This window comes from Moschus berezovskii, chromosome 25 (assembly GCF_049115385.1).
Source record: "Moschus berezovskii isolate FMDL1 chromosome 25, NW_MosBer_1.0, whole genome shotgun sequence".
Classification (NCBI taxonomy): Eukaryota; Metazoa; Chordata; class Mammalia; order Artiodactyla; family Moschidae; genus Moschus; species Moschus berezovskii.
Genome location: NC_142484.1, coordinates 6,434,726 through 6,446,490, shown reverse-complemented (window position 1 = coordinate 6,446,490; position 11,765 = coordinate 6,434,726). Strand labels below are relative to the sequence as shown.

Sequence of the window (11,765 nt, the reverse complement as noted above, 5' to 3'; positions counted from 1 at the left end):
AGTTCATGATCTGAGCCACAGTCAGCTCCTGGTCTTGTTTTTGCTAACTGTATACAGCTTCTCTTTGGCTGCAAAGAATATAATCAATCTGATTTCGGTGTTGACCATCTGATGATGTCCATGTGTAGATGGCTGGATGGCATCACCGACTCTGTGGACATGAGTTTGAGTGAACTCCGGGAGTTGGAGATGGACAGGGAGGCCTGGCGTGCTGTGATTCATGGGGTCGCGGAGAGTCAGCCACGACTGAGCGACTGAATTGAACTGAACTGAACTGGCTATTATGTTTTACTTATTATCTGTCTCTCTCCATGGTAATAGAAGCTCCAAGGTCGGGATTTTTGTCACTTTTTGTTCACTGCTTTATTTTTGGTCTTGTCCCAACAGGGTGGGCGCTGAATAAAGTTTGTAGAATGAACTTGCAAGCAAACATTTTCCTGAACTTGTCACATGTTCTTATATTTTTGACATCTTCTGCCATGCAAAATTTTTCTTTTTTAAAGGTTCAACTTTCATCCCCTCAAGGGCTGTTCTTTTGACTCAATTTTCAATTTTATTGAACTTTTTGTTGTGGAAAATTTCAAACCTATATCAAGATTGCTATATCTTATTCCTTGTTTTTAAAGTCCATAAAGGCAGAGGTGGGGTCTGATTGGCTTCTCAATGTCTCCAGCGTCTGTCTGGACCTCAGCAACCTCAAGGAATGTGTTTCCAAAGAAATTAATGGCACGAGGGTTTCTATGGGGCAGATGCCGCTCAGGGCCCCCTCAGACTGCCCAGCACAAGCGACAGTCCTGGGAGCCAGTCCCGGGAGTTTTATGCTGAAGGAAGGCGTTTGTGCTGGTTTCTCCCGCCAGGCCAGGACTTCCGTGGACATTCTCGCTGCTACCCCTAGCTAGGCGCGGATTGGGCCTAGGTGGCCAGAATGGGAGAGGCTCTGACTTACGACTGAACAAAGTTTTTCCTTGGGGCCTGCCGATCCCGCCTCACCCAGGCCAGAAGCCGCCTCGCTCACTAGGCCTCTAACCTCCCCGGCGCTCCCTGCGCGCGTAACCCGTTCCCCGGCCCTTCTTCCCCTCCCCCAGGCGGTGGCGGTTGGTCGCGCTCCGTCGTCCCTCTCCCACCCCCTCCGCTAACGAGCGGGCTCCAGGCCCTCTGGGATTGGCTGTGTCTGAGTGCATTTTCCCTCAGCCTCTCTGATTGGCTGCATGACGCGCGGGATCCGGGCTCCGATTGGCTAGGTCAGGGCGCCTGCGCGGCGGGGTTCTCGGTCGCCAGCCATTCCTAGGGAGGACTGCCGGCGGGTCGGACGTCTCGCCTGTCGCTGGAGGAGAGGTCCCGGCTCTCCAGGAAGGCGGCTGCGGCGGCAAAATGAAGATATTTGTGGGAAACGTCGATGGGGCGGATACGACGCCGGAGGAGCTGGCAGCTCTCTTCGCGCCCTACGGCACGGTCATGAGCTGCGCCGTCATGAAACAGTTCGCCTTCGTGCACATGCGCGAGAACGCGGGCGCGGTGCGCGCCATCGAGGCCCTGCATGGCCACGAGCTGCGGCCGGGGCGCGCGCTCGTGGTGGAGATGTCGCGCCCACGGCCTCTTAACACTTGGAAGATATTCGTGGGCAATGTATCGGCAGCGTGCACGAGCCAGGAATTGCGCAGCCTCTTCGAGCGCCGCGGACGCGTCATCGAGTGTGACGTGGTAAAAGGTAACGTGCAGGCGGGGGCGCGCTCGGGGCACTCTGCTTGTTAGCCACGCCCCTTTCCCGGGGCCCGGTCACAGCGCGGTTGGTGGGGGCGGGGGTGGGGCGAAGTCCGCGGGAGTGAGGCCGGAGGTGTTGGGGGCGCGTTGGGTAGAGCCACCGTCCTCCCGTGCGGTCCAGGCACCATTAACCAAATGGGAGGAAGCGGCTCAGGGTGGGTGCGGCGGCCACTGTGAGCCGACCTACGGGGCCGGGGACGCGCCTGAGAGACTTGGGAGTATACCGGGGGCGCGCCTTCCACTTTCTCCTGGGCCTGGCACCGAGCGGAAATTGGGAAGTGACGGGCACAAGCCGGATCATGGAGCGGGGAAGATTTTGCCACTTCCCCACTTCCTCTCCAGACGTCTGTCAGAGCAAGGGAAAAGGTGGGGGCTGATCCCCCCGCCCCCCACCAAAAGCCACTCTCGTGTTCCCTCCCGGTGAATGCTCCCGAGCGGAAGGTAACGGGGCCCTTGGAAGTTTCTCGGGCTGGGATTTTTTTAGTACTGTGTGGCATGGGTCTACTCATGGGTATAGTTAACTCCTGGGTACGGGGCGGGAGGCGGGGGCTTCCGAACTCTACTTTGGCCTTTCAGTATTGTTAGGTGGGTTAGGCTTGGCAACTCTGCGCTTTCCAACTCCCTCAAACTTGTCCCCGCCCCCCCACTTTGGGATCGATTTGACATCTGTAAACTGGAAGCCCCGACCTTTCACCTGTGGAAGAAGGCTTGTTCTATGAAAAGGCCTCTTCTGAGCAGCTAACTTGTCAAGCCGGTGCCCCAGAGCAGTGTCATTCTTTTCTAAACTTGGTGAGTTTGCAAGGGGGCACACTCTGTGGCTGAGGGGAACATGGGGACTAAGTAGTCGTCTTTGCTTGAGTAGTTTTCATGATCAGGGTTACATCCTAAGAAGAATGTATCATCATAGTTTAGGCCTGACTTCGTTTTTTGGACCCAGGTGACTTCTTTTCATAGTCTGGGTTCTTACCCCTTAGGCTCTTTTTCTGTTTTGTTGGCAAGATCTGGAATACAGTCCTTGTGTGTGTCCAGTCTGTGTTCCACTTGGAAACAGATCAGAGTTAACTTTGCCTTGCTGTATCTTCAAGGATGCAACCTGGGAGTAAGTATCTGGTTCCTGGCTGCTGCTTTTGGATTCATACCTGCTCATAACCTGTGTGAGAAGTTGTGAGGATAGTAAATAAATTTGGAAGCAGGTGCTTTATTCTTTTACTCCAAGATACATCAATTGCTGTTCTCAAAAGGTGCATCTTTTGGGTCATTCCTTATCCTTTCTGTAAGTGGGGGAAGTGTAAAGGCTGGTAGTCACCACTAGGAGCTAATTCCTTCTGTCTTATTACTGCATTCTATCTTCCTCAACTCAGGCTGTGCAAGTTTATGACTATCCAAAATCAGGCTTTCCTACTGGGTTCTCTGATGAGACAGGCTGTATGGTGCATGGATTTTCGCTTTTATTTAGTGTGAAAGAATGGGAAAGGCCTCAGATTGGGCTCCTGGCCACGAAATGGATAGGGGTATATGAGAGTTCCGTGTTTGACCTACTACATGTTTGTGTGTAGTTCTTTAAGCAGGCTGTCTACTAGATTGAGAGTCTTGAAACTTGCTTCTGAGGGGACTGTCTGTGGAACTCATTGGTCAAGGAGCCTCCTTTGGGGTGGTAGAGAAAGCTGAAAATTTGCTTGAATTGCTTGGGACTGACATCAAGTGACAGTGGATGTGGGGGTGGAGTGGGGTGAACTGTGTAACTGGGTCTGGTTTTTAGAAATTATATTTCCTTGTGAAAGTTTTGTGCATTTTGTCCCTTTGTGAGTATTTGATTTGCAGAAGTGCTTTGACTTCTTCAGGCTTCAGGGAGTGGTGGTTAGCTGTTATTTATAGTTCTGCTGATATGTAAGCTCATGATAATACTTTGATACAAAGGACTCTGGGAAAGGTTTGAGGATTGTATCCCCCCACCCACCCCCGATTCCTTTCTATTTGGGGTGAAGGAAAATGAGGTTTTTAAGTTAGGAATGTAGTAGAGGAGACTGGCTTTGGCTCTATAAATAGCTTACTTGTTTCTTGGTCTTGGAAAGGACATTTGATTGAGGTGACTTATGTTGATTGTTAGGTCTTTGGAAAGCACAGAAGCTTGGTATTGCACAGGACAACCAGTCCTGTTATATTTCACAGGGGGAAAACTTAGTTGCTTGGTTCCAGGAGATTAGATATGATTTGATTTGGAGAGAGTAAAAATCTCCATAGCAACAGCAGATTGTAACCACTCTCCACAGTTAAATTCTATTGGGTGCTAAAGGATGAAGTCTCAAGAGTTGCTGACAGCTTTAGGAACCAGTCAGATTTCAGAAGTCTGAAAGGCAGAAGAGGAAACTGTTTCCTATGTTGTGGGTGGCCATTCTTTCCTTCTATGTATAGCTCTGTAGTTTCACATTAGTTTTTACTCTTCTGAAAATAGGGAAACTCATGTTTCCAGATTCTCTTAAGTTGGGTGTTGGAGGAATTGTGATGCCAGATCATTAGGAGATCTCTGTAAATCGTTGCCTGGTAGTCCTTTTAAATGAGATGAATTACCTCAGAGGTCAGTTTTCTTGAACTAATTTAATTCAGGCTGGTGAGTCCCTGGAGTTTGCTAGTTCTTTGTTTTTTTTTTTTAATCATCCTAAGAGTAGCTGGGTTCCTGGGTGTCTTTGATAGGGCTAGGCCTGGGTTTACTTGCTCAGGGTTGGCTAGCCCTCATGTGTTTGAGTCAGCTGGACAACCTGTTCACACTTCCCTCCAGTATCAGGCTTAGAAACTTCCTGATATAAATTGGTTATAATTGTATCTTATGGCTTTCTTTTTGTCAGTTATGTAGTTCATCTGTGTGGTCAATTGAATTGTACCTATGAAATTTCGGTTTTCAAGTTTCACAAGTTGGTCTCTAAATAAAACCTAGCTAAGTAGGGAATAGACAGTGTGATATCCTATTGCTCTTGTAAACCCATTGAAACATTTTTGTTGGGTGTTTTTTTCCCTATCTTAATATAGTCCTAGGAATTTGTGGATAGGTTAACCAGGAATATAGTATGATTCCCTTGTAGTGCCTGGAGGCTTTTTTTTTTTGGTTAATTCCCTTTAATCTGCCTACAAACTTGCTTTCTCCTTACCATTGCATTCTTCTCGTGGTAGGCTCAACTCAGTCTTTTCTTTTGACGAGGTCTGGGACCACCAGCACTGATTTTTAGCTCAGTCTACCCAGAGTATAGGTGAGAGATCAGAGGACAGTTTTAGTGCCCTGTGGCTAGGTCTAAAGGAACACTTTTGCTTTTCACAATTGATAGATGAAGAATCAGGTTCGGGCCATAAAAGAGTGAAGACAGTTGTGATAGTTCATTTTGTTTATCATCTCTGGCAAGTTCCAAATTTGCGTTTACAGATGGCATTGTGTCTCTTGTGTTTTATTAGAAATGAAAGATCATATCCTGTAAGGAAATAAGCCTATGGTTATTCCTAGGCTTGAATAATTATGATTTTTATCATAGAGCTGTTTATACTTTTAGCTCTTGTTGTCAATTACTAAGTTGTGTCTGACTCTTTGCGACCCCTGTGGGTTGTGCCCCCAGGCTCTTCTGTCCGTGGGATTTCCCAGGCAAGAATACTGGAGTGGGTTGCCATTTCCTTCTCCATATTTATACTTTATAAAGCATTTTTATCATCTCATTTGAATAATTTGCGCTTGCCTGGTGGCTCAGATGGTAAAGAATCCACCTGTAATGCAAGAGACCTGGGTTCAATCCCTGGGTCAGGAAGATCCCCTGGAGAAGGAAATGGCAACCCACTCTAGTATTCTTGCCTGGAGAATTCTATGAACAGAGAGGATCCTGGCAGGCTACAGTCCATGGGATCGCAAAGAGTTGGCCATGAATGAGTGCCTAAGCACCATACATTGAATCTTGTAACTCTGAGGTGGGTAAGACAGATTGTCGGGGAGAAATAAATTTTAAGTTTTGTAAGAACTTAATAGCAAGTCAGTCAGTGATCTGACGGAGAAGGCAATGGCAAGCCACTCCAGTACTCTTGCCTAGAAAATCCCATGGACGGGGGAGCCTGGTGGCTTGCAGTCCATGGGGTCGCTACGAGTCTGATGTGGCTGAGCGACTTCACTTTCCCTTTTCACTTTCACACATTGGAGAAGGAAATGGCAACCCACTCCAGTGTTCTTGCCTGGAGAATCCCAGGGACGGGGGAGCCTGGTGGGCTTCCGTCTATGGGGTCACGCAGAGTTGGACACGACTGAAGTGACTTAGCAGCAGCAGCAGCAGCAGTGATCTGAATCTTCAACTGAGGCTAAATTTTAGCAGCTAGTTCCAAGAAACCTTTTGCCATACCACAGTTCTGACTTCTTCATGTTGATTATATCGTTATCCTCGTTTGTGTAAGAGATATATTCTTATTTGTGTAAGAGTCATTTCGGTCGCATTGCATTACACCCAGGAAAATGAAATGCTTTATAGAGTAGCTAGAGAGCCAGTCCCAGTGTGAAAGTTTCTGAAAATTAGGACACTTGTTTAGAGGACATTTAAAAGGATTTTTTTAAAAATCAAGAATGGAACCTTAGTAATTTCATGTAGGTAATTTTTCATTTCCTAAAGTGATGTGAGAAAGATGGGGTTCTGATACTTTAAAAGTAGCCTCAGGTCCAGGTACTGGTAATTACATGACCCGTGTTAGCACAGGCATGATCTTATTGTTCTTCAGATTCTGCTTTCACTATTGCAATTTGTGAGATTGGATTTGGACAAGAATTTCTTCCTATTCCTTTCTTAAAGGTTTCCTGTTCTGTGTAGCAGATGAGTAGAACTTTGAGATCAACATCCTGTCTTAGAGCCTGTCCTCCCACAGCTCATTCAGATCCTGATTAAGGGCCTGAGATATAACCTCTTAGCAGAGCCTGCTAGCTGCAGGAATTGCAGCTTCTGTCATGAAGCTGAGAAACTAAATCTTTTCTCTGAACAGAAGTCCAAGGGTTGAGGGATGTCTCTTGATGAGTTTCAGTGGAGAAGGTACTGTGGCCTAGGAGTAGTGGGTGGCTTGGGCCAGAACTGAGTAGGGCCTGGCTTGGGCTGTGCGGCTCAGTTTCCATTCCCATATTTCATTGGCTTACATGGAGTCCAGCATCTCCCCTTCTCAGCTTAAGTGTCTAGTCTTAATACACAATCCTGCCTTATACATTGCCTTCTTAGGGGTAGACTGGTGTCATGAAGAGGCATGGAGAGCTGGGATTCTGTTTCTCGCTCTCACAAGTGGATTTGGGGCAAGCCATATAAATTCTCTTGAGTGTGTTTGCCCACCTGTAAAATGGGGATAATGATCCTTTGCTCTGCCTGCCTCCTGGGATTGTTGTGAGACCCAGATGGAATCTTGTGCATGGAAATGCTTTGAGAATTGGCAAGTACTGAGGGAAAGGGGGAGATCATACTGGAGGACTGTTATAGATTGTTTATTGCTGTGTAGCTGTTCTGCCTTAATTGGACCCTGGGCTGAGACATGGGTCATGTCCAGACATTAAATGGTCATTTCCAGTGTTTGAGAGTTAAGCCTCAAAGGTGAACAGAAGTGTTTGGTGGTCATGGGTTAGAGAATACTGAATAATTGAGTGATCCAGGAATGTTTTCTGCATTTTTGTCTGTGGATTTGTACTTAATAGGAGATGTGAAGGTTTTTGTCCTCTGTTGCAGTTCATCTTTGCTCTTTCTTCTCTGAGCAGGCAATTGGGTGAGGTGGCAGGGGGAATGGGGAGAACAGGAAGAAAGCCATAGGCAAAGCTATTTGGGACAGTCACAAGCTTTGTTATATGGGAATCACATTTTATGACCTACTCCTGGAGAGGAGGGTTTGGAGGCCTGGAGGTAGCTGGCAACAGCTGGGTGCTGTTGGTGTGTCCAGTTTGGGACCCATCAGGTAGCATGCCCTGCCCCCCTAATTGCTAACCCTCTGTCTGCTGCTTTATCAGACTACGCGTTTGTTCACATGGAGAAGGAAGCAGATGCCAAAGCCGCCATCGCGCAGCTCAACGGCAAAGAAGTGAAGGGCAAGCGCATCAACGTGGAACTCTCAACCAAGGGTCAGAAGAAGGGGCCTGGCCTGGCTATCCAGTCTGGGGACAAGACCAAGAAACCAGGGGCTGGGGATACGGCATTCCCTGGAACTGGTGGCTTCTCTGCCACCTTCGACTACCAGCAGGCTTTTGGCAACAGCACTGGTGGCTTTGATGGGCAAGCCCGTCAGCCCACACCACCCTTCTTTGGTCGCGACCGCAGCCCCCTGCGCCGTTCACCTCCCCGAGCCTCGTATGTGGCTCCTCTGACGGCCCAGCCAGCCACCTACCGGGCCCAGCCCTCAGTGTCACTGGGCGCTGCCTACAGGGCCCAGCCTTCTGCCTCTTTGGGTGTCGGCTATAGGACTCAGCCCATGACAGCCCAGGCAGCCTCTTACCGCGCTCAACCCTCTGTTTCCCTTGGGGCCCCATACAGGGGCCAGCTGGCCAGCCCTAGCTCCCAGTCGGCCGCAGCTTCCTCACTTGGCCCATATGGTGGAGCCCAGCCCTCGGCCTCAGCCCTCTCCTCTTATGGGGGTCAGCCAGCTGCAGCTTCTTCGCTCAACTCCTATGGGGCTCAGGGCTCCTCCCTTGCCTCCTATGGTAACCAACCATCCTCTTACGGGGCACAGGCTGCTTCTTCCTACGGGGTTCGTGCCGCTGCCTCCTCCTACAACACCCAGGGAGCAGCTAACTCCCTAGGCTCCTATGGGGCCCAGGCAGCCTCCTATGGGGCCCAGTCTGCAGCCTCATCACTAGCTTATGGGGCCCAGGCAGCTTCTTACAATGCCCAGCCTTCAGCTTCTTATAATGCCCAGTCTGCTCCATATGCTGCACAGCAGGCTGCTTCCTATTCTTCCCAACCTGCTGCCTATGTGGCACAACCAGCTGCAGCTGCTGCTTACGCGAGCCAGCCAGCTGCCTATGCCGCACAAGCCACCACCCCAATGGCTGGCTCCTATGGGGCCCAGCCAGTTGTTCAGACCCAGCTGAATAGTTATGGGGCCCAAGCATCGATGGGCCTGTCAGGCTCCTATGGGGCTCAGTCAGCTGCTGCGGCCACCGGCTCCTATGGCGCTGCAGCTGCCTATGGGGCCCAACCTTCTGCCACCCTGGCAGCTCCTTACCGCACTCAGTCGTCAGCCTCATTGGCTGCTTCCTATGCTGCACAGCAGCATCCCCAGGCTGCTGCCTCCTACCGTGGCCAGCCGGGCAATGCCTACGATGGGACAGGTCAGCCGTCTGCAGCCTACCTGTCCATGTCCCAGGGGGCCGTTGCCAACGCCAACAGCACCCCGCCGCCCTATGAGCGTACCCGCCTCTCCCCACCCCGGGCCAGCTACGACGATCCGTACAAAAAGGCTGTCGCCATGTCGAAAAGGTACTGTATGCCCCCCCGCCTCTGCCCCCAGCTGGGGCTCAGGGCAAGGGGCTGAGGTTGGCATGGGAGGGAAACTGGAGCCATCGGCCCCTCTCTTGGCCTTCTCTACTCCTGTGGGATGTCCAGAGGCCGAAGTGGGTGATGTCTGTGAACTTCCTGGTCACCAGGGTTCAGGTGGAGCTTCTTGCTCAGCCTGGGGTGGTACCAGCTAGTCAGGCTGGGAGAAGTGTCACCTGTCTAGGCTAGCCCTAGTGCTATTGGAGCTACTGCCTGCAAGATTGTGGCCCATAGCCTCTCCCACTGTCTCAAGGATCCTTAAGTCTGTTACGTGGTTGTCCTGGCCTTTGGTGGGGGTGGGTTTGAAAGAGTAGTCCCTTTGGCACTCACTGGCTGAAGGCAGGGTGTATGTGGTGCGTCCACTCTTTGGGAAATTGGGGACCTTGCTTTCGTCCGCCGTTCTGTTGGTAAACAACCAAGGTCTTTTCTCTGCAGGGCCCAGGGGTGGGGATAACTTGTTTCTGGTTTGGGAATGTAGGCCAGCGTCCACCTTGACCAGTTCAGAAAGGAGGGCTTCAGTGGTGGGCTTGGTTTCCCACAGTTGGACCAGGCTTGATTTCTTGCCCTGGATAAGGTGATGAGCCTTCTGAAAAATCTTGTTTGTTGGAGACCAGTCTGATTACGCCCTCCCTGTCCCCATTGGCATTTCCCCAGTGCCCACCTGGAGCCCTCCCCTCGATTGTCTCATTCACCAACTGTCTTCTTCTCTCGACTAGGTATGGTTCCGACCGGCGTTTAGCCGAGCTCTCTGATTACCGCCGTTTATCAGAGTCGCAGCTTTCGTTCCGCCGCTCGCCGACAAAGTCCTCGCTGGATTACCGTCGCCTGCCCGATGCCCATTCCGATTACGCACGCTATTCGGGCTCCTATAATGATTACCTGCGGGCAGCTCAGATGCACTCTGGCTACCAGCGCCGCATGTAGGGCCGTCCTGGGATGGGGCATCACGGGGAGGGAAGGAGAGGAGAGGTGGGGCAGGCTGCAGACCAGGTTATAACCGCTGGCCCACGCCTCTCCTGTGGGCGGCTTTTCATCCCCTCTACCATGTGGGCCTTCCCCAGGAGACGATCCTTTTGAGTGTTCGGCAGTAACCTACTTTATTCCTTCGCCTCAGCAGCAAATCTTGCTACTGGCTCTAGATCTGCGGTTCCCCTCTCCCCTGTCCCATCTCCTTAGGATGGGAATCTTTTATGTTTTGATTTTTTTTTTCCTGGCTCCCTTTTATTTTTGTGCGCGATATTTAAGGTCGTCTGGATGGGGAAGCAACCTGCAGCTGAGGTCGGCGGCGCCTTTTTCTTTTTAGATGTGAGGGAGGCCAGGAAAGGGTTAGCTTAACCATTTCCTATGCGCCAAGCTGTGCCAGGTGTCCAGGGGGCCCTGACTGTGTCCCTCTATAGACTGTGTTGAGACTGAGTTCCTGTTGGGACAGTCGGTTGGTCCATGTCCAGTCCCTACTGACCCCTGATGTTCTAGCTGATGCTGTGTGGCACAGTGCACTTCCCCATCTCCCCAAGTAGGTGGTGTTAGAAAACCTTAATTTTTTTTCCCTTTTGTATGGACTACAAATAAAACTTGGGGCGATTTGCAGTTTGGAAACCTGGTTGTCATTGTCTTGATTGCACTCAGTTTCAGAGAAGCCAGTTTGACATCCAGGAATACATGACAGCTTAAGGGAAGGTGGCCAGAGGACCCAGGGCAGATGAGGAAAGGGGTCTGAACCTGGGAATTAGAGTGATTTCCCTGCTGCTGGGGGGATTTAACTCCTTATTTCTCTGCTACTCTGCCATCTTAAGGACTGGAGAATCTGGACAAAGTTGCTTCAACTTGGGTTAATCACACCAAAATGCAGTAAATTTATTGCCCATTTTCCTCGCCTATGCTTGGCTATTTTCCTTGACTTGTCTCCAGTTCAGAAACAACCTGGACTCCAGCAGGGTGGTTCTGGGGTTTAACTTCTTAAGTGAGAAGTGGGGAATGGGCTGCTTTGGTGTTTAGAAGACTAGTAGGGCCTTCAGGCAGTGGGCTCCAGTGAATACTGGGGCTGGGACTTGGAAAGGGGGTCAGTTGGGTTCGGGGGGTCATGTTAACTGTGTGGCAGTGTCTCTGTGGTTGGGACATTTGGAAGCCAGTATGGGGGCATTCTGACCATAGATTTGGTATTTTGCCTGTTGAACATCATCCTGGAGTGTCCTGCCTGCGTCCTGCCAACCCCTGCCATCTTAGTTACTGGCGACTGCAAATTCCTTCTCTCCATCTGTTAGGGTTTCCAGATGTTTTCTGGCTGGGTTTATATTTGAAGGTGTTAATGGTAGATCATGGGAAGGGGCAAGGTGCAAGCATAACTAAGAAGGGTGCTGGGATAGGGTAAAGAATTGATTCTTTCTATACTTTTATTCTGGGGCTAGGGGTTCAGAGGACCTGGGCACAAAATAAGATGATTCTAGCCATGACAAGATGGAACCTTGGGCTTCCTGATGGGTGAATGGAAGACTG

General features: G+C 50.3%; 1 protein-coding gene across 3 annotated transcripts; it reads left to right on the top strand.

The window, feature by feature from the left end:
- The first annotated feature begins 1,267 nt into the window (after window positions 1–1,267).
- Window positions 1,268–10,595, top strand: RBM14 (RNA binding motif protein 14). 3 transcript variants are annotated; one of them, XM_088832361.1, is made up of 3 exons: window positions 1,268–1,708; window positions 7,751–7,861; window positions 9,989–10,144. In XM_088832361.1, exons 1-3 carry the CDS (start codon window positions 1,372–1,374, stop codon window positions 10,009–10,011), a joined length of 471 nt encoding a protein of 156 aa, XP_088688487.1. In that variant the 5' UTR covers window positions 1,268–1,371; the 3' UTR covers window positions 10,012–10,144. The 3 variants fall into 3 exon arrangements, with proteins under 3 accessions (XP_088688487.1, XP_055271415.1, XP_088688486.1); XM_055415440.2 differs by having other exon boundaries at window positions 1,269–1,708; window positions 7,751–9,215; window positions 9,989–10,595; XM_088832360.1 differs by lacking the exon at window positions 1,268–1,708 and adding an exon at window positions 1,804–2,202 and having other exon boundaries at window positions 7,751–9,215; window positions 9,989–10,595.
- Window positions 10,596–11,765: the final 1,170 nt, after the last annotated feature.

Coding starts and splice junctions, on each gene's coding strand:
- RBM14 (XM_055415440.2), top strand. CDS start 1,372: ATGAAGATATTTGTGGGAAACGTCGATGGGGCGGATACGACGCCGGAG. Junction 1,709..7,750: donor CGAGTGTGACGTGGTAAAAG/GTAACGTGCAGG, acceptor CTGCTTTATCAG/ACTACGCGTTTGTTCACATG. Junction 9,216..9,988: donor GCTGTCGCCATGTCGAAAAG/GTACTGTATGCC, acceptor TCTCTCGACTAG/GTATGGTTCCGACCGGCGTT.